Source organism: Ictalurus punctatus, chromosome 29 (assembly GCF_001660625.3).
Source record: "Ictalurus punctatus breed USDA103 chromosome 29, Coco_2.0, whole genome shotgun sequence".
Classification (NCBI taxonomy): domain Eukaryota; kingdom Metazoa; phylum Chordata; class Actinopteri; order Siluriformes; family Ictaluridae; genus Ictalurus; species Ictalurus punctatus.
In genome coordinates, this window is record NC_030444.2 from 12579315 (window position 1) to 12602686 (window position 23372).

General features: G+C 41.4%; 1 protein-coding gene across 1 annotated transcript in view; it reads right to left on the reverse strand.

Annotated features, from left to right (window-relative positions):
* Nucleotides 1-1681: 1681 nt before the first annotated feature.
* The window catches only part of rbpms (RNA binding protein, mRNA processing factor), a 30014-nt gene continuing 8323 nt past the window's right edge, over nt 1682-23372 (reverse strand). Inside the window, exons 2-9 of the mRNA XM_053677640.1 lie at nt 20410-20487; nt 19424-19462; nt 17352-17414; nt 14377-14527; nt 11987-12114; nt 10822-10885; nt 5007-5232; nt 1682-4553 (exon numbers count right to left, since the gene is read on the reverse strand). Coding sequence (XP_053533615.1) covers nt 10829-10885; nt 11987-12114; nt 14377-14527; nt 17352-17414; nt 19424-19462; nt 20410-20487 — 516 coding nt within the window. The 3' untranslated portion in view covers nt 1682-4553; nt 5007-5232; nt 10822-10828. The remainder of the gene's footprint in view (nt 4554-5006; nt 5233-10821; nt 10886-11986; nt 12115-14376; nt 14528-17351; nt 17415-19423; nt 19463-20409; nt 20488-23372) is intronic.

Here is a 23372-nt window from a genome sequence, read left to right on the forward strand (position 1 = left end):
GGCTTTTAAATCTACGCATCAAAGCAAACCATCCGACCATTACACCCATCCATCTTCTATACCGCTTATCCTTTTCAGGGTCGCGGGGAAACCTGGAGCCTATCCCAGGGAGCATCGGGCACAAGGCGGGGTACACCCTGGACAGGGTGGCAATCCATTGCAGGGCACAACCATTACACCCTTAGTGCGTTATTATCAGCCAAGATAATAATTGAGTTAAAGTAATAAACATTATTTTTTACTCAATATTATTTTAGAAATAACGACAGCTAGTAGTACAAAGCTGATATAATTAATAGTTTGTGCGGTTCTTGAAACAAAGTGCTCAGAGGCTCCCACTGAGGTAAATCACAGTTGGAGGTCATACTTCACTGGTGAGATCGACCTCTCTCTCTCTCTCCTTATAATCAAGTTTTACTTTAACTGGAACCCTGGCATTCTTTAGTGATGATGTAATGTTTTGATGGTTTGGAAATAGGCCATTTATTCTCATACAATGATGTACGTACACACACACACACATTATATTATATTATATATATATATATATATATATATATATATATATATATATATATATATATATATATATATATATATATATATATATATATATATAAAGAAATTGACAGAAGTTCATATTTCTTCTATTTCTACCCATCTCATAATGCTTTGCAGTTTGCCAGTCCCGAGTTCCATGGGGAATCACATGACCAGGAAGTGTGACTTTGACACAGAGACTGGTGCCTTACGATCCCCTGTGAGTGGATCTCTCATCTCTCCCTCTCTTTCTCTTTTTTTCCTGCTCTGAGTGCAGTGTGACTTTTTTTTCCCATCTTGCTCTCCTGCACTTTTCTCTATCCTTTTCTTTCTGGAAAGTACACACACACACACACACACACACACACACACACACACACACACACACACACACACACACACACACACACACAGGCGCTCAAAAGGAATCATAAGACATCATCCTCATTCTGTCAAAATCATGTGACTTCCAGGGGAACTCGGGACTGGCGTGCTGCAAAGCATTGTGGGACAGATGAAAGAAAATCGAACTTTTGTTCTGTCATTTAAGAAGTGTTTTGCTATTTGCGTGTGGTGAGTGTGTCTTACGGAGAGATGTGCAGGAGAGGCAAAAGTGCAAAATGAGGGCAAGAATTCTGCAGTCATACCTTAGCATGGAAAAGAGAGGGGGAGAGGGGGTGAGCGAGAATACGATGAAAAGGGAGAGAGTGAAAAGGCAAAAATGAATAATGGTAAGCGAAGGATAAAGCCAGATAAAAAGAAACAAAACACAAAATGGAGGAATGAACAGGGACCAAGGTCAAAGAGGGAAAGGATAAAGAAGGACTGCCGGATGAAGAAGGAAAGCAAGCAAAATAAAAAAATAAAACATTTTAAAAAAGGAAAAAGTTATAGTGAGAGAACAAAACAGAGAGATGAAGAGAGAAGCTAGATAGAGACGATCAGATTGGGAGATGACGAGAAGAAAGGGAGAATGATGAAGCAAGAGAGCAGGTGTGAAGCTGTGAAAGATGGCTGCATTATCTCACCTCCACAGGAAGAAACCAAGTGTCCAGGGAGAAAGAAGTGAGAAGAATCAGACAAGTGGGGTTTTCGGTCCGTGCTCGTCTACTTGCTAAAAACAGCCTTTGAACCGCAGCGGTGATCTTACATGTGTATAAAAATCTTTATTGTTTTCACACAACAACGTTTTTATACAGTATCTGCTTCCAAAACACACGCACGGGATCAGGTAACAGTCCGACGTTCTAAGAAAATGAAGAAATCAAAAAGAAACATGCCACAACCATGCACAACACACACATACCCAGGACCCACAGCTTTGTACGTCCAGATCACGCCGTCTCAGCACCTTATTAGGTCACTTATTACGCCACCTTAGTAGGTCTAAAAACGGAGCAGTGTAAAAGATTTAAGTCGAACTGGCTACTGAAGTAAAGTAGCACCAGAACAGTGAAACATAAACATAGAACTATATTTAGATTTTATAAACACCAGGGCTAATGCTGCCGTCAAATTCTCTTCAGAAACGTGTGCGTGCGAGTTCAGGGGTCAGGATTACGACGTGGTGCGTGTTCAAGTGGTTTTGGTCGGAAAGAAAATTTACGATGCGTGGAATTGTTTGTTTGTATCATCAGTGACGAGAAGTCAAAAGAACCACCTGCTGTAGGGGTCACATTAAATTATATTGGTGGGGGCCATTACTTTTTTTTTTTTTTTTAAAGTAACTTGCCACACCCACGATTCAGAAAGCTCATACAATAATTTCCCGAGTTGCGATTATGACATTGTGTTGGTCATCTGGTAATCATGATACTTCTGACAGGACTTGAGGGCAGGATGTGACAGGAAGTTGCCCGGGTGTAAAAAGTTCTTCGGGGCCACAAAGAAACTTTTCAGCACTGTTTATAGTAGAAATCATCTACAAAAGGTTTTCTAAAACTGCCACTCATCAATTTTTTATTTATTAATTTTTTTACATGGCCCTAAAATGGCAATTAACCTGAAACGGTGTGGTGGTGTTTTTTGTCCCGATAGTGTTGCCCTACTTGTGTGTGGTTTCCTGAGCTGAAGCCTTTCTTGCAACATGTTCATGTCACATAATTACAATAATCGAAGTTTCTGACTTGTAAAAACTCCGAACAGAATCTCAAAATCGTCACCTGATGATTAATATACACAGCAATGGTTAACGCTGAAATCTTTGCAATCCATTTAATAAGGAGCTTTTGTTTGAATGATGGCTACAACAATCCGAATTCCACAATCTGTTAGGATAAAATAAGAAGAAAAACATGAAGGCGTCTTCAGATGTAAAGATGTAAAGACTGGACCTGAGGATAATAACATCATCTGCACAGTGTACGTCTGCTTCTATATTTAGTCTTATTTAACGTCGATGTTGTTATACTTGCTAATTCTGGTCGACTTGCTGTCTGTATCAGGCGTGTGGATTATCTGCTAATTGAGGAAAGCAAGTTTCAATACTGTGTCACAGGGAAGTGTTTTTATTTGGGTCATTTCACCTCAAAAAGGTCAAATTGCAATGAACTTCCCTTTACCACCTGGGTCTATGGACATCGACAGACAAAAAAAAAGAAAAAAGAAAAAGAAGATCTTTTCCTGAAAAGATCACGGTATAACGATGTATATATATAGTGGTGTAACCGATGATCAGCGCACGTACAAGTACTGCAAGTCTTTGGTTTTGTAATATACCATATGTACCATTATTATTAGACAGGAAGTCATTTTATCAGATAAATCCTGATTGTCTTTGGCAGCTGGAATGAAGCAGGAAAGTAAAACATATTGAAATCCTCACACACACCCATACACAACACACACACACACACACACACACACACACACTGAAAACATTCACCTGATTATAAAAATACTTCTGTATTCATCTTCAAAAGGTCTAAAAATGTACAGCATCATAATTCGGATAAGGTCATGCTTCAACTTGATCGCAGTTTGCTAATTATAATCAGTGTAAATAGCAACAACTATGATAATATAGGTTATAAAGATAATATTGTTTAATACACAACCACAACATTTACATGGAAGGAAGTGACACATATGGCCTGCATCCTGAACACACACACACACACACACACACACAACCTGACTGAGATCTGATCAGCCCGAGCATGGAGCGTCACTGCCAGAAAAAAGGATTTAAACAACAATATTTTAGCGTGTTTTCTGACTCGAGACATGTTTATTGTTAAACGTTTACTGACTCGAGACATGTTTATTGTTAAACGTTTACTGACTCGAGACATGTTTATTGTTAAATGTTTACTGACTCGAGAAATGTTTATTAAATGTTTACTGACTCGAGAAATGTTTATTGTTAAACGTTTACTGACTCGAGAAATGTTTATTAAATGTTTAGTGTTTAATGTTGAGAAATTCTTTTATATTATTGGAACAATCTAGATCTAATCTACTTTGGCACTGTCTTCGAGTCGCATTAGGATCTTAGAGCAAGCAGTTAAAATCCAAACAGATTTAGCTCTCTGTATTTAACTGCTACTGTGTATCATTTTGTTTGGGTTTTGGCAGTCCACCTTCTTCCCGAGAAACCAACGAGCGCCGCCATGATGGATTCTATCTGTTCGTCCTGTTGTCTATAGGAACCCTTATTAAAACTGGCTAGAGAGAGCGACTGAATTAATTAAAACTGAAACTTTTTGACCGGCAATGTAAGAGTGTTACATTTTCAAATGACGGTAGTCAGAATTATGTATATAATACAACAATACTCTAATACATTACTAAAAGTTCTCTTTAGAGAGAGAGAGAGAGAGAGAGAGAGAGAGAGAGAGAGAGAGAGAGAGAGAGAGAGAGAGAGAGAGAGAGAGAGAGAGAGATGCAGGCCCATGTGCACTCATTCCATGAAAGTGTCAGTGGTGTAACAGTAGAGAAAGGGGAGGGGGATGTGTGATGGAGGCAGAGCTGGTCTTGATTTGCGCTTTAAACCCAGGGGAAGAGTTGGTGACCTGGTGGATTGAGAGAGAGAGAGAGAGAGAGAGAGAGAGAGAGAGAGAGAGAGAGAGAGAGAGAGTGTGAGACAGAGAGAGAGACCACAAGTCATTACATACTATACAATCACACTTGCTCCTTTCTTCCTCTTCTATTCTCCTTCGTTGCTTTCTCCCTCGCTCCTGCTCTCATGTTGTCTTTCCCTCTCTTTCACCATTTCTTTTCTTTCTTTGACATTTTTCCTCTCTCTCTCTCTCTCTCGCCTTTCTTTCCTTGTCCATCATTTTTCTGCCCATTCTAGCATTCTCGCTCATTTCCTCCCCTTCTCCAATTCTACTCATCTCCTTTTCGTCTTTCATATCTCTATTCTGGTCCTCGTTATTAAAGTCAGAATGAGTATGTTAGAGGTAGCAAAAGAACCTCAGATGTGTCTTCTAAAAGTGTGTGGGTGAGACAGGAAGTGTCCTTACCTGTGGTCCATGACTGAGGAAGGTGAGTCTGGAGGTCCCTGGTTTGGACTTTGTGAATGGAGAGCGTGAGAGAGAGAGAGAGAGAGAGAGAGAGAGAGAGAGAGAGAGAGAGAGAGAGAGAGAGAGAGAGAAAAAGAGAGAGAGAAATAAAGATAGACAAAAAGTAAGAGAGAAAGAGAGGGTAGTAGCTCAAGGCCATCCATAGCCACCATCACACATAAGGAACCTGAGGATAAAAAACAAAACAAAAACTCCACTCATTCACTCACAACTGTAAGAGTTTGTTAAACAGTGATGAGGTTCTCCAGCTACATAGAGGATGTGTTTACAAGGAGGTGATGGATAATGTCCAGGAAAAGACAAGACTCGGGGGGAGAATCAATACCACACTGTCTCAAATCACTGTGTTCATGCAGGGACAGTCAGTGAGGTATAGTGCACTATTAATCCCTGGATTATATACAGTACTGTGAAAAAGTATTTGCCCCAATCCTGAGTTCTTCCGTTTTTGTGTGTGCGTGTGTGTGTAAATTGTTTCAGAAATTAAAACAAAATCTAAGCCGAAACAAAGGCAACCCGAGTGAACACAAAATACAATTATTAAATGATAATGTTATTTATTGAAACAAAAACAAACATATATATCGGCAAGCAGCAATGGCGGATTCCTCCTCAAGATTGCGGACCCTTTCAGGATTGGCTTGGTAGATAAATGTATCCCACAACATTTCAACGTATTTGGATCAATGGCAGAATTTAAGTTCATTTTTGTAGTTTTCCCCACAAATGATCATTGTAGAGAAAAATCAGGAGAATTTTGGAGAATTATTTCGTGCTGCCACGACGCTACTTTAACATTATTTCGAATTTATTCCTGCTGCTATAACATCTGACTTACCCTGTGCTCCTAGAACATTAATCTGAATGATTTCCTGCTGCTATAATATACATTTGATTGTAACTGATGTTGCAGTGGCTAGGCTAGGCTAAATGGTGCTTGCGCAAACAGCACACGCTGCTTCTCCGTCATCTCTTAGGATATGATGCGTATATATACACTGGTGATTCTTATATAGAAGTGTCTATTAAAAAAATTCTAGAGAGGACCCCAAACGCCCCCCCCCCCCGTGAGGGATTTCATCAGCTTGGATGTTAAAAATGCTGCCTGTAACCCAACATTAAATAGCAGGATTGGTTCAGTTTCTGCATTTGGGTCGAATCACGGTTTCCGTGCAATCAAGCCGGAATAGGAGTCACGGGACATTTTGGATCCATAATCACGAGTACCTGCTGTGTTCACACCTCCACAAATGAGCAAGGGAGTGAATGCACCACGGTGTGATTCAAATACAATATGCTCGTATGTTATTATAAGTGCATGAAGTGGGGACTAGATTGCACTAGATGTTTACTTAACTGCAAATGTGAATTTCAGTATATGGGAGTAGGTTCGACTGTCTGGCTCCTGAACATAAAAGGCAAGGCTGGCAACATTAATCCTGAGAAAGATCACTAGCTTTTTGCCTGTGACACACACACACACACACACACACACACACACCTGTCTATAGCCTGAAACTTGAGCAAAAGAACAAAGGAAGCATAGAAACAGCACTTCCTTATTAGTGAACCTCAGCTGTGGATAATACCTCCTGTTGACACACACACACACACACACACACACACACACACACACACACCTAACCTCCCTCTCAGCAGTAAAGGCAATGCAGGGATTCAGCTGTAATTGCTTGGTTAGTCAGGCCAAAAATCCCTGCACGCACACACACAAGGTGACTTCTAACTACCTCGACATTCAGTTCAGTGGGCATGACTTGCAGTCACAAGCTGTCTAAATGAATTAAAGTAAGTGTGTGTGTGTGTGTGTGTGTGCGCGTGCATCTTAAACACCACTTTGAGGACAACACAAATAATATAAAACAGTAGCCACAGGCATAAGCAATGCAAATTTGCACAACCATTAACTTTACGAACAAAGTATTCCCCTGAACACAAACACAGTCGATCAACCAGGGCACGTTTGGTGTCCGGTGTCCTGGTGTTCCAGTCCGCCAGCAGAGCGGAAATCGACTTATCGGGCCTTTTCAATCAGTATAAACAAATGAATTCTTTTATCGGCGCGAATCTGTTATAAGATTAGTCAGGACGCTGTTGGGTTTCTGTGGGTTTCATGAGTCTGTGTTTAGCTGCCAGTGAGCAGGGTAATGGGAAAGGGGAGGGGTGTGAGCCCCCTGCTGGGCAAACAATACACAACAACACTGGTACAGAAATAAAAAACGGACAGCACGACTAAAGTTGTTTTGATATAAAACACTGTATAGAACTGCCACAATAAAATTATAATATTTGAACCTAGTAGACTAGGTATACATAGGAAAAACTGCAAATTCGTAAAAAAAAAGCCCCGAGTGTCTACTTTCATATGAGCCATTAACCACTACTGTGCAGTGTGACATCACAAATACATTCAAAGCTGAACATGAGCACACCAAAAACAGGCAGAAATCTCATTTTTCTGGCCTCTGATAAAAAAAAAAAGAAAAAAAAAAAAAGAGTTCAGTTAAAATATCTTTGCATTTGAGCTACATGGCTAAGAGACTTCTATCTTACACCCAAAACTTGATCATCTAAATGCATGCTTGTTAAAGTTCAAACCAGAAGTATATTATCGTTTGCATCACTTTCAGCTCTCGGTACAATTTCAACTTCGGGAAGGATTTGAGAGATGAGGAACTGCACCAAGGAAACATTTCTATTTGTCCAAGATGTCACCGTGTTGCTCCTCCAGTCAGCATAGCCCCACCCTCTTGTTTTCTCCTGGCTCACAAATTTGAGGTTCGCACAAATTCACATCTCAGGTCAGGTGTCCAGATACGCTTGGCCATAGAGAGTATATGAGCTGCCAAAATATTTAATAAAACACTGTTATCATGGACGTTTGGTTCAGCAATATTCTTGGCCATTTCGTATTTCGAAGACAGCATAAAGCCAGCTGGTTGTGCCTTGTTTCGAACAATTTTTAAAAGAGCATTGTGTGTGCCGCTTGAAAGTGTTCGTTCGTATGGATAAAACGCTATCGTGTCATAAATAGCACGTTACATTTACATCCTATTACATCCCCCAAAAGGCCGTCCAGTTTAAGCTCGTTTGTTCCACCAACATGGCGGCAAGCTGTCTCCCCCACGCTGAGATTTCCTGACTCCTGCAAATGTGGACTGGCGTCTCTTTTTAAAGAAATTAGAAATGAAAAAAAAAAAAAAAAAATATATATATATATATATATATATATATATATATATATATATTTTATTTTTTATTTTTTTTATTTATTTATTTATTTTTAATTTTTAAAGGAAAGCTTGAACAAATTAGAAAAGATTTCACCGAATGTCCTTTTGGTTTTATTTAAAAGATGATTGAGAGGAGGTGGTTGTTGTTTTTTTTCCCAGAATGTTACAGCTGGAGTTCCCCTGTTGGCAATAAAGCGGCATCGCAACTCAGTATTCCCAAAATAAACAATAAACTCCATCAGGCTATTTATAAAAGCGATTACACGCCAGGGCGCAATTGGGAACTCTGAAAAGGTCAGAGCTGAGAAACTGTCACAAGGCGAGCAGGGAAAATGGCACCAAAGAGAAGAACACCACCAAAAGATATTCTGAATAACATTAGACTTAATGTTTTGCTAATTAGTTGACGAGAAGAAGAAGAATTATATAAGTCAAAGTTAAAATGTAACTCAATCGATGTCCACCTCATCCCAAATGGACGGAACCTTAGAGGTGATTGTTAAGAAGTAAGAGGAGGTTTTAGCTACTAGTTTAGCATTGTGTACAATCTGCAGAACTCTTCATTTTAATTCAAAAGCTTTGTATGATTTAAAGGTAACCTCAGCCCGGGCATTGCTCACCTCCCCTGGCTCCCGGTTGCACAACAGAAAAGGGTTTGCCCTATTAACCAAAGATAATTTGCGAGTTCAAATCCCGATGATGCCCAAGAGAGCGAAACTGGCAGTGCTCTCTGGGAGGGAGGGGTGGTATACTCTCTCTCCTCTATCTATCACAGCGACATTAGCCATTCATGGCGTTCTGAGCATGCGGAAAGGGGCGGATAGTGCTATCGTCAGAGTTTGTTACACAGCATGAGCAGCAGTTTGAAAAGATGTGGTTTCACATGTCTCAGAGGAAGCACATGTTAGCCTTCACCCTCCCTGGTTGGTAGCAGGCGAGAGCTGGTGTTCGGGAACTGGCCATTTTTCCCCATTGGGGAAAAATCCCACCACCAAAAAAAGAAATTCAGTTCCATTAGACAATGGAAAGTGCCCTGCGATTGGGTTGGCACCAGGTTCTCCCATCACCTTGTGTAGGATAAGCAATATGGAAAATAAATGGATGGGATACATAATGTACAAGTTAACAATTATTCAGAAGTTGTACTGCAAATTGTGCTAATAGGTGTTATTAGAAGTGAGCTGTTGTGGAAATCAAGTAAAGGCAGTTCGGACTTCTATAGCGTTCCTCTAATGACTTTTTCCTCTAGTCGTACACCAACCGTGACTCATTTTGTGTCTCGTTAACAAATAAGACGCAACAATGAGATATTTATGGTGTACAGTAAGTGACGAGCGAATCTGTTGAAAACCTGACAACAGAACAAATCCCTGATTGAAAGTTCGAGGTTAAACAAACAGTGTGACGGGCAATGTGAAACAAAATAGTTTCAACACAAAACTATGAAATCCAGCAAAACAGAGCCTAGTACAAATCCAGCAGAAGTAACCCAACTGGGACTTGAAGCCGTCAAGGCCTCGCAAAAGAGCTGATTTACTCTCGTTCATTTGAATGGGATTTGCTATGTGGAAAGGTGTACCATCTTTGGGTCACATCGCAAATGAGTAGCAAATGTCATGTGACACACCAAACTATTTCTTCGAAGGAGAAAAAAAAAAACAGATCATAAGAGGCTGGAAGTGTGTAGGAAAACATTTTTGGCCAACAAAATTGATTTTATACGATTTATCCATTGGGGGTGGCCGGGTGCACCTTTGGCTGGAACCAGGAAGTAGTTATAACCAATGATGCTTGTACGTAGCGGCGCTTTGGTGGGTGGTGCCAGTAATCAGTGGGTGTATGAATATTCTCAGAGGACACTCTTACGCAAAAAAAAAAAATAAATAAATAAATAAAACCCTGATCGCTGAGAAGATTCCCGATGTGTAGAATTCTTCCAGGAAGGTTGTTTTTGTTGTTGCAGAGCTCCCCACAAACACTATGGAAATATTCCAGATGACTGGATCCTCTATATCAAACTGTACTATAGTCCAGCTATAGCGCCTGGCAAACAGGAAGGTCAGTCTACAAACGCCCTAACGTGGCCTGGAGCGTGTTACAATTAACCAGAGAAATGAGTCGGTTTATCTGATGAGGAAAAGCCAAATGGCTGTACAGGCACTTTTGTATTTAGAGGACTCTACACACTAGACTGGGAATTGGCTGGAGCATGTTTGCATGTGTGTATGCGTGTATGTTTGGCAAAGGAGGGAACATAAACCCACATCCACCCATCAGACCCCTGTAGACTCTAACAAGCCCCTTCCTGTCTCCTCGTATCAGTGGGAGTGTGACCGGGTTGCGTGTTTGAGTGTGTGAGAGCAAACAGATAGTGTCAGATCTCTCGTGTTTTGGTAGCATTAACATGCATTCCAAAGATATGCGTAGATTTGCTGGACTAGTAAATGTGCTTGTGTGTGTGTGTGAGGGAGAGAGAGAGAGAAGTGCGTGTGCTTGTTACTTACACATATTTCAGCAGAACTGCCTGGACTTCCAGCCCTGAGCATCAGCTGGAGGGAGCCAACGGATCTAAGCAGGGTTTAAAAACATGGGAGAGTTTTACAACATGCTCAACTAATAAATCAATTACATTAATTACATTACACAGCTTATCAGCAGTAAAGCTATTGCAAACAGCCGCAAATACACACACACACACACACACACACTTTATCCTTCTTGTTCTGTTCAGGTCAATCCTAGTGAAGGGGGCGTGGCCCCTTTTTCCTCTCAGTAAATGAGATGTGGCCTCCTTTTAGATTTATTTATAAATCTGCGCTTTTGTTTCCATCGTGCAGAGCAGCTGTGTTTTTCTAATGTTTATATTTATTACTTCACCAAGACAACATCTGTCGTCAGACCCGTATGATGATACGCTACTGCGCAGCTCCGCCTCCGCTCGACCACCACCGGGCCTCGTTCAGAGAGCTGGGTACGAACGGATTTATCCGTAAATCGTTTGCACGCGCAAGAAATTTCGACAAGTAATTTGAAATTCTTGAAAATCCTGTAAATAGAGAGAAACCTCCGTATCTTACTCGTGCTCCAAAGGCATGGGATTAGTGCACTTTTATATATCGAATATACCGTTGAGTTTTACTTGTAACACTTTTATGGAGTTCTGTGGGTGTCACTATATGCAAATGAGCCGTGTCGGTAAAGCGAGTACGATTTTAAAGTTTTCGTTTGGTTCGGTATAAATAAATATCCGTCGAAGAATATTCTGCTTTAAACATTTTCGCACGGCGACAGTTCCAGCAACGAAAACACGATGCCTGGCTGCTAAATCAGTGTCGAGTCCTGTACGTGAGTGCATGTGTGTGTGAGGTAACCTGAACGTGTGAGTTTAGCAGGTGTGAAAGTGCTCGGTCAGTACACTCCAGTGTAATTCACAGGAGAAGGGCACCTGTGCAGGTGTATTATGGTGCAGATGCTGGGTGTGCCAAAGTAGCACCGATTTAGGAAAAAAGTCTCAGAACAGAGGCATGTACTAACCGAGTTAACATCACGTGTTAGTTGTTAGGAGACTGAGACAAATAACGTTTCAAATAACGTTTTTTTAAATGTTGGTAGTGCGCTAGATTTGCGGACTCGGGTGTACAGCTCTGCTTGTGTGTGTGTGTGTGTTACCTGAGCGTGTAGGGAGGAGGGGTAGGTGAAAGCGGGAGCGAGGGTGTGTGATAGGTCAGCAGGGTACAGCGGGTATGATGCCCACACGTCAGGGTTGCTAGGATACAGACCAGGAACTGTGAGCTCATCTGGAATCACAACGGGAACAAGACTGAGACGTACACACTCAAACACACACACACACAGTATGTACACAGAGTGCCCTGACTCGCTCACTCACACATGTGGAGGTTAATCGGTTTTAAATTAAGTCTATACGAGTCGATATATGTAAATCACAAGGAGAGTTAAGATCTCTAATACTTTACGCACACAGTGATTAAGTTTCATTCTATTACATATCTTCTGACATGAAGCAAACTTATCTGACATAGCTATCAGGAACAGATTGCTGCGCAGAACACTATCCTACATTAATTACCACCATCACGGAGCGGTGTCTCGTTACCTTGTGTTCTCTGATAATCGTTTCCTTCCATATTTTTGCTCAGGGACCGCGAGGGGCGTCTTTATTTCACTCCGGCAGATTCGAGATAAGCCTGAGTCACTTAACAGGAATGCACAAGCAGCAAAATCCACAGCTGGAATGTGTCTGGGTGTGTGTTTTCATCTCTTTATAGCTGGGACGTCAGGTCCATTCGAACATGATACTTATGATACTTATGAACCGATTTCTGACAATTAAACAGAAACTGCATGATCTCCTAAATTTGGACATTCATTAATAAAAAACGATTGAGGTCGTAAGTTTGCACACACTTTGCCGAATCTGCAAAATAATCGTTTTTGTATTTTTTGTATTTTTTTATTTTTTTTTAAATACGGGACTATAAAAATAGCATGTTGTATTTCTGTATTTAGTTCTGCCCCGACTAAGCTAATTATTTCACATAACAGACGTTTACATATAGTCCACAAGACACAGTAATAACTGAATTTACACAAATGGACCCGTTCAAAAGTTTACACACCCTCTTAGTACTGTGTGTCGTTACCTGGATGATCGACGACATGATGTGTTTCTTTTCTGTGAGAGTTCTTCACGAGTACCGTGTTCGTCCTGAGCAGTTAAACTGCCCACTATTCTTCAGAAAAACCCTCCAGGTCCTGCACATTCTTTACTTTTCCAGCATCTTCTGCATATTTGACCCCTTTCCTTTTAACAGCGGCTATACGATGTTCAGATCCGACTTCTCACACCGAGGAGGACTGAGGGACTCGTACACGACTGTTACAAAAGGTCCAAACGTTCACTGATGCTCAAGAACGCAACACGACGCATCAAGAGCCAGGGGGGTGTAAACTTTTACACAGGACGATCGGTGTAAATTGCTAATTGTAATTAACTAGTTTATAGATCTTATAAGACAAAATAATAATTTACACAGATCATGCAACGATGAACGTTCAAATGCAATTTTTAAGATCCCTTTTATTTATTTATTTTTCCGTGATTAATATTTAGCAGATTCTGCAAGGCGTACGTAAACTTATTACCTCAACTGTAGCATTAGAGTAATCTAAAGTACCAATGCAGTAAAAATAAAAGTGTGTGTGTGTGTGCGCGTGTGTGGGCTACTTAAAAAAAAAAAGTGCCAAAACCATGGATACGATGAACGTCATGAGGACGGAAAAATCCTCGTCCCATCAAAGAAAATGTATCAGTAGGCGATGGATTAAAGACTCCAGAGCGTCAACCCCTCATGATACACACACGAGCTCAAAAGTAGATTGCGAAACTAAGAAATCCAATACGGGGGTGAATATTTGATCAGGACAGTCAATGTTAAACTCACAGTGACTCGCAGAGAGACAGCGGTTTACACACGGACGTCTCGTTCTGGGTTGTGATTTCTGTCTGTTCGTTGTTAAACCTCTCTCAGAACAAAGGATAGTTCGATGTAAATATTTCTGCTTCATTATAAAACGTGAGTGAACGTGTAAGAACTTTACGGTTTACCTTTTAAACCTTTAAAAGCTGTTTTTGTTTCCCCGTTACGATTTGCTAGTAAGTGAGCGACGGGGTACAATACCATCATGTTCATTGTATAACCCAAAAAAACCACAAAAAACTGGTGTAACTGGATCTATGCGCTCAACCTTCTGCACGAAAAACAACACTAATTTTGGTCAGTATCTTGACAACACTACGACAAATATGAAATCATTACAGGGTACTGAAAGGAATCATTGTTCTGTGTTGCTAAAGCAAAACCAACCCACATGACCTGCATTATACAGGGTGTTTCCCAACTTCTCTCCCAATCAGACATGCTATCTCAGACAAATTCATTGGAATGGGAACGCTAATAGGCTGATTATGGGAGCAGTTTGGGGGGCCGCTGATCTTATCATCGATCCATGTGTGTGTGTTTGTGTGTGTTACTTACAAGCTTCCCGGCTGATGAAGGGCGGTCCAGGGCTCTGCTGAGACGGAGGGGGGTTGGGCGTCCCTACCAGTTTGCTCTTGGCCATCTTGGTGTTGGCTTTGGCAAACTCCAGCCGTAAAGTCTGGGGAATCTCCGGGTCAAAACGTACTCCCTTAATGGCAAAAGAAAAAAAAAATCGTCCCTTATAGAAGCTGACACACACACACACACACACACACACACACATTATTAAGCAACCAGAGACGTCGTTCATGCCGCCTTCATCATCAGAAGTCCCGGTAGGTTGGTTAATTACATAATCTACATATCAGTCTGCAGGGTGTCTGAAAAGTCAGGAATCAGTGGGAAGATGTTGACTAAATGCTGTATGTTGAGCTGAACACGTTAAGCAAAATCCGCAAAGACCCGATACAGCGACTGGGAAATGCGTACGGCGTATGTAGTAAATAATAAATACGGAATGAACGGAACTTTTCAGTCACCATGTATATAATTTTTCTTCACAATCGGGTCAAAAGTGTTTTTAAACGTCTATTGGAAAGCAGAACTCGGTGTTATTCAGTCGTGGGGGTGGTCTGCACCTTTCCCAGAATTCCACCTACCATCAAGATGGTGCCTAAACATGACACAAAAAAAAATTGAGACATCATTTCCGTCAGCATTATTTACACTGACATGATGGCAGACTGGAAGTTTAACAATAAATATTACAATTATCCATCTGTCCAATTCCGTACCGATTATCCTACACAGGGTCGTTGGGGAGCCTTGAGCCCATCTCAGGGATGTGAGGCGGGGGACACCCTGGACGTGGGACACCCGCACACGCGCTCACGCACTATGGACAATTTAGAAATGCCAATCAGCCTACAGAACATGTCTTTAGACTGGGGGAGGAAACCGGAGTACGTGTAGGAAACCCCTGAAGCACGGGGAGAACATGCCAACTCCACAAACACACACAGAGTGGAGGTTGGATTCGATCCCCAAACCCCTGGAGGTGCGAGGCAAACATGTGTACAGAATGTACTGGACCAACTGGAACAGGCTCTGCTACTGTAAACATAAAGGACACAAGAGAAGAAATGTTCGCAGTGTTATTCACAGGCTCTTGTTAGTAACCAGATGACTGTACGGCATCCGAAGCTATGTGTTACTGCTACAATCCAGACATGCTTTACACGCTGCCAGCATCTTCACAAATAGTGTTGTGGCACTGAAGAGAGAAACAGTTATTAGTCACGTTCCCTTAACACCCAGTCAAAAAAAGCCCGAAACACATCCGCCATCTTTCCCTAACTGAATAACCGAAACCACACTTTCAAGATGATTTCAAGCTCTTGGAAATGTCATTGGTATAGCCTAACTAGCTAATAGCATCCTGTCAGACTGATACATTTGTCATCCCCTTTATTGGCTCTAAATAGATTCCATTGCAGCAAGTATCTGTTCAAGAAGAAGAAGAAGAGGAAGAAGAAAAAAAAAAAAAATTCATTTGCTCAGACAGAAAAGCCCGAGTTACAGACAGCCATAACACGCATCAGACTGTCTCTGCAAACACTGAAGAAGAATGTTGGCCGGGTCGCTGTGGCTACCAGCATGCTCAGAATCAATATTAGACATCTGCGCCATGGCCCGAAACAAACACGCTTAAAATAACCGCGTTGTGTTTTTTCCTCTGAATTTCAGCGATGAGACATGAAACTGTATGGAGCGTAAACAACAGGCCGCTTCAAGTATAACAAGGACATGGGCTTGTAAAGAAAGAAAAGTCGCTTCGGGCGCTTTGAACGCAAAGTCAACTCAGAGGATCGCAAACAACACACACACACACACATCTAATTCATTTCCTCCATTTGTCTCGTCTCAGCAGTCACATAAGAAGGTTTTTGTGTAGCCTCAGATTCCTGTCCTTGGCCGAACAGAGCGGTACCCGATGTGGTCTTCTGCTGTTGTACCCTATCCGCTTCAAGCGTCGACATTTTGTGCGTTCTGAGATGCTTTTCTGCTCACCACAGTTGTAAAGAGTGGTTATTTAAAAGCTCCATACCCTTACTGTCAGATTGAACCAGTCCGCTCATTCTCCTTTGATGCTCTCTCGTTTAAAAAAAAAAAACAAAAAAAAAAAACAAAGCGTTTCCACATGCAGACCGTGAACGTTTTATGTTTGTCGCACCATTCTGTGTAAAGTCTAGAGAATGCTTTATGAGAAAATCCCAAGAGATCAGTAGTTTCTGAGATACTCAAACCACAACCAGTCCATCATGGTGAACGTTACTGAGATCACTTTTTTCCACCCCGTTCTGATGTTTGATGCGAACATTATCTGATGTTCTTGGCCTGTACCGGCATGATTGTATGCCTTGTGCTGCGTCTACGCGGTTGGAATATACAGTATGTTGCTAAGTAGTAGACAATACAACAGGGTTAATATACACTGTGGTAGATGTAATAGTTTTACTGTGGTATCTTGTTGACTCAGTGCTATCTGCGCGGACAATAACAGGAAGTAGTTTGTGTAGTTAGCGACACGTAAGTGCCGGACAGTCTATATGTCAGGACGCCCGGCACGTGAAGTTCCACAGGGGTGTACTCTAACATGCTCGTCTGTATTACCGAACCTGATGTCCTGATTCTCACGGACGGAGTGGCATCGAGTGGGATTATGTGGGCTCTTGTACTTAATGTCTCGAGCAACCGAAATACTCCACAGAGATGTAATGAGATTCCACACCGGGTTAATTTGTCCCGGCTCCCTGCTGCTTTCAAATGCAGCACACTTCGACACACATCGAACACGTGCGTAAGAAAATGGAAAAATAAATAAATAAATAAATGGTTTTTTTTTTTTTGTTTTTTTTGTTTTTTTTTTAAATCAAGAATAATGCACTGGAAATTACCCATCCATCATAACCCCAACCCCCCAGCCCTATTGAAAAATATCAATTACCAAATGAGAAGAAAATCATACTTACATTCAGGGCATTCTTGGCTGCTTCAGCCTCTGATCTGCTGTCAAAGCTCACAAAGCCGACCGGCTACAGAACAGAGAACAGACACCGAAGTGAAGACAGAGCAGGGATAGAGTGGGGGGGGGGACCGCATAAATATTCATCATTTTGTTAAGATATGTTCACGTATTGACAGGAATAAATGTCACCTTGTGATCTGAGGCTGTTTTGAAATTTAAGTGCACCTTTTGACAAACAATTTATTTCGGAGTTTTTAAACAAAAACTGCTTTTTAAATTTATACTAAAAACAACTGAGGTTAAAGATAGGAATGTCTGACATTTTTTACCTTGTGGGGACATTTCGCTGGTCTCCACTATTTATTTATTTATTTAAAAACTGAAGCTTTTATTCAAATAAAAATAGTTTCTGTTTGGTTGTTGAGGTTAGGGATAGGGGTTGATTAAGGTGTAGTAGCTTCATTAATAATTATTTGTGGAAGGTCCTCAGACAGCTTGTAAGATGTGTGTGTGTGTGCGTGTGCGTGTATGTGATGAAAAGGGGAGAAAAATGTGCAGGGAGGAAGAGGCCATTCAGAGTTTAGAAAGAGGACGAGAGGGAGAGATTGATATATGCACATATTTCCTCTCTCTCTGTCTTTTCTGATGACTCTCATACCCTACTTTTTTTTGTCTTCACTCACACACACACACACACACTTTTCCTCTCTCCCTCTTACCCACTCTTTCCCTTAACTCTCTCTCATTCTTTGTATCACACACCTCCTCGCTCCCTTGTGAAGGAACACAGGGCTGTTATTAATAGTGACTCTGAGCTATAATGCTATATATGGTGATGTCTTCGTGTCTTGAGAGGTCTGGAATCGACTGATTTACATTATTGCTGTCATCTCCTCCTGCTATAACTACAACACACACACACACACACACACACACAAACTGTTCTGGGAAACCTCTGATGGTACAGGCACAGGGTTTTGTCCCCCCCCCCCTCCACAGGAAGTCAACGATGTTCCTACTTCCTGGTGTTTCAGATTGATAAGCGGACTTTTGGATGCGAAACAGTCATTCTCTTCTTCAGCTGCGAAATGAGAGAAACACTCCGCAGAAATATAAAAAGAACTCTAGCCGACACGTTACAGACACACGAGGAAACTTGTCTGTATTTTTTCCTTCTTCGAGGCTCTCGGTGAACGAGTTTTTCAGCAGCCTATATCAACCCCCGCATTAAACCGCCATCCGCTCGCAGCTTTACGATTCGGTTCTCAGTAACCCGCTGCTCGCTGACCTCGACGAGTTCTTCAGAAACAAAGTGGAACCTAACGGGAGAGATACAGACGTAGAGAGACGCGAGACTAATCCCGCGAGTTTAAAGGGTTAAATCGAGCGCCCGGATGATAGAAAGCTGCTAAAAACTGATGAAGCGTAAAAGCTGTCAGATTTTCACACGCTGTATTCGAAGCTCCGCTTTGTGCGAATGAAAGAGCGCCAACAGACTTCGCGGTTTGAAAACAAAGCTGCACGAAGGTCACGTACGAAGATAACACGTATCGTCAATTTATTATTTGAATCGTGCATTGAACGAACCCTGAATGCCCTCAGTCTGTCTGCGCACGCACTCGCGCACACACAGTCTCTACTAATTTGCACATCTGAAGTGTGTACGGTTCTGGTGTGCGAGTGTGATCCTCTAGAGCCAGATATGAACCCTTCTGTAGATCCTTGTGGGAGTTTGTCAATCAAAACAAAATGGGACAAGCAACACCGGTACAAACGCATGCAGCTCTGCGGAAAACGGCCCAAACAGCAAACATAACAGCTGTGCTTTTACTGTATTTCAACCCAGCTGTCCTTAAGACCTGCGTCCTAAGCCCTTACGGCTAAGGAAGGCTCACGAATGACAAAAACAACAGAAGCTATTGTAACCTATTAAAGAACTACTTAAGACATCCTACGTAGCGCTTAGCACATGAGATAATCAAAACGCATACGATCTTCCGGTGTTATTTCGGACACGTGGCACGCGCAGAATGTCCTTATTCTAATACAGAGACGAGTTACCTTTCAGTGTCTCACCTGTTTTGATGTAAGTTTGATCAGCGACCCTTCGTATCCCTAAGACAAAAACAACAACAACAAAAAAAAAAACACAATGATGACGTCATTCTTATCACTAAGACATCTAATACAGTTACAGGAGCTATACCGGTCACTTCTAAAGTGGAATATTTTAAAGATTTTCCCCCCTAAATTTTTTCCCACTAAAGAAAAATAGATATTCATCCAGTATCTGTATTATTTCTATCGATAATATTTAACTCCTGTTTTGGGGGTGCTCATGTTCAGCATTGAATTTATTTGTGATGTTAATGTCATATGAAAAGCTGCAAATTATTAAAGCCCTGAGTGTCTGCTTTCATAAGTATTTATACCCCCCCCGAAACAGACGTGTGAATTGTTTGCCCAGTCTCCTTTCCCATAGTCCTGCTCACTTGCAGCTAAACACAGCACAGTCGAGATACTCTACACAAAGAAACCCGACGGTAATCATACTATTGCCGTGAGATATTCACCAACGAGAAGGCGTGTGAGATAAGCTACAACAGGAAGTACAAGAGTTAAACGCTCACTTACTCTTTAGTCTATAAATATATATATATATATATATATATATATATATATATATAAATATATATATATATATATATATATATATATATATATATATATATATATATATATATATATATATATATATATATATTTAAGCTTACTGAAGGGTCACAACGTATTCACTTACTAATTGCTAGCATCGTTCGGAAATGACGCTAAAACTGATTAGCCAGTCTAGATGTTCAGACAATGATTCAATAATCTATTACAAAATGTGAGGTATGTTCTCAGACTGATGATAACATATGCCGTGAGGTTAAAGTCGTCTCCTAGTTGCTGAGCCCTGACTTGTCGTCGGACCTTTAACCTTCGAGTACTCGACTCGGACTGTCGCTCTCCTCTGTGCATGGTTTGGATTCTCGGTGTCTGGGGTACGATGTGTGACTCACCTTAAATGGTCTGAACAGCAGGTAAAGCTCACGGGGTTTGATGTCCAACGGCAAACCGCTGACGAACAGAGTCCGAACCTGTGCGGCGGAGACGGAGAACTGTCATCACAGGCGGTTCGTTTTTCTAAGCAGTCGGCATAACAACGCTCAGCAAAAGAAAAGGCTCCTTTCGGGCCGTAACACGCAACACGATACGCTCACTTTCTGCACTTGGATCAATTCAGAATTGGACACGGTCTGGTTTTCAGCATTATTGATCAACGCGGCCTAAACAAACCACAGCAGGAGGGTAAACACACCAGGGTTCGATTTACTGCATGCAATATGTGAAAGCCTGCATAGATAATACAGCGTTGATCTAACATTCCAATCATTAAAAATATCTATAAATATAAAAGTGCCAGTTCAGGTGCTTGGTGAAGAGGTAGGGATTCAGTAAAGACAGCCAGTGATTCAGGTGGTCACCCCATCGCAAATGTCAACACCGTCATGGAAAAATAATGTTCAAATGTTCCCTCGTCTATATTTCACTGTGTTTAACATCCCTGGTTGAAATATAGAGAACATGGCAATGTTTATACATTAAACATAGGCTTCTTTTTCCTTTTTTTTTTAGTTGTGTGTCGAGTGTTGGTTCAGTCAGGGCAATCCCTGTATTGCATTATGGATGTGACATTTGCACTCACTCTGGTTAAGAAAATGTCTAAGATTAGCTTAGAATCAATGAGACAGTTTGCACATGTTGTTATTTAACCTTTTGAGGACTAAAGGAGACAAATCTTAAAAACTCATGGATCGATTTAAATGTTTCAAAAACAGTTTTCAGGAGTTCATCAGCGTTACGGACGTGACGAACTTTTGTGGGAGACGAGACGCTTTCGACAAACTCTGGGGATGTTAAAAAGATCTTTGCAGAAACCATCGTATGTAGAACGCAAACAGTACAGAGCTGAGAATATTTCTTGTTTTAGGGACCGTTACAGCGACAAATTCAGGAAGAACAAAAACACTTTTATTGGAATAAACAATAGACAGAACAAGCTTTGCGGGTTTTTTTTTTTTTTTTTTTTGGCAAATGATTAACAGAAACTGAACCAAACACACCAAGTGTCATATTCATTTATTTTGTTCTAAAACAAGTAAACAAGTCAAGTCTTTGAGTCGAACAGAAGATCGCAGGTCTATTCTGTGATCTGCGCTCCGCTCTCCGAGTCCGATCCGAGCACAGACCCGAGTGAGATCAGCCACCGGTTACTCATCAAAACAAACAGAGATAACCTAGCAACTGGAGGCTCTGATGAGTCTGGCCAGTTTAGAAGCTCTCACACGTATCATCTCATCTCTCTTACATCTCTCTTGCATTTGCGATGGGGATTCTATCGGTTAGTTCCAGAAGGGGTTTTGGCACTCGGCTGTGAAATCACAACTTCAGTGAACGCGAGCGATTTATCACAAGGACTGAAGCCGTTTTCACAATAACTTACATGTCTTGGAAATTAAACACTACTTTTAAAAAAAAATAAGGTTTCGCTGTACATACTGCAGATGATGCTAATGCCCGGAGAGGATCTATACACGCAGGATAAATAACAACAGTCAAATTATGAACGTCATGTTGAACGCGATCGTTGGGCGCGTCTCGGTCGGCTCACTAGTTCAGTACTCAGGGTGCTGATAAGACGGTCGGCTGTTTTGAGGGCTGTCTCGATCGTGTAATTCTTCTTCACTGGAACAATGGCTTCCTAAAAAAAAATAAAAAATCCCACAATGCACCGCGAAATCCAGGAAGCATCGATGCTCGCTATGTTCCCTCACTGGGAATGACGCCGTGTTTTGTGATGCCTCTCAGCTCGAAAAAATAAAACGGCGGACGAGCTCCGAGTCGACTTCGTCTACAAATGTAGCTTGTTATCGTCGCTGTGGCTCTCGAATGATTACCCACGTTAGCCATTTTTTATTTAATTTATTTGACGTTCTATATACGGTTTGTTTGAGTCTAACGACGTTTAAGCGTTTAAAAAAAAAAGACGTTTAAAAATCCACCAGCTAGTGTACGATCCCGCTTGAAGTACCGCGACAGAAACGCGTGTGATCAAGCTAACAAATTCATATGAGGTATAATGTCGGAAAGATATCGGTCCTTCTCGGTGTTGATAAACGCCAGTGGTGAGGATTTACAACGCGAGTACACGATCACGTCGCCGGAAACTGAGTCATCGGTGTCCCGATGTGTAGTGAGCCAGGGTCCTTCACCAGCGCCCCAACGCGTGTACCCGATATATACACGCACCCACGGTGTGCCGTTATTTCTTTGTGTTTTGTGAATTGGCTATTCAGGTTCGGATCCAGAAAATCTCTTTAAGAAGAAGTTCTACCACTCTGTGGGCCGAAACGTTTAACCGCAGGTGTGTACACGTGTCTGGAAAGATTACGCCGTTGTATTTTGACCAGTAGAAATGCTGCTGCTATAGACGTCCTCCAGCAGCGTGACTTAATGTACATGGAGTACGTGTGGAAATCTGATAGTACTTTAGATACTGAAATCATGTGAGCTAGTTACATTACACCTAGCTAGTGGGATAATTAGGAAATTCAGGACGTCTGGAGAAGATGGGGAAGTTTCCAGATTATTTACCTTCCAAATTATACAAAGATCCTGCCATTTTAATGATTTTAATTCTCTCTCTCTCTCTGGGTTTCTCTTTCTCTCTCTGCCTCCCTTAATCATATTTGGTATTAACTGTTTACCTCAGTATATGGAGGTATGAGACAAGCTAACCTAATCAGCACACTTCTGAGTCAGGGGTGTCTCATGGCTTATTTCACTCAGACTCAGTCTGTCTCTCTCTCTCTCTCTCTCTCTCTCTCTCTCTCTCCTGTATGACTCATGACCATAAAAGGGGGTTTTTCTTGCTGAGGTCATGCATGCTTACTGTTACAGCACAGATTGAGAGTGAGGAGAA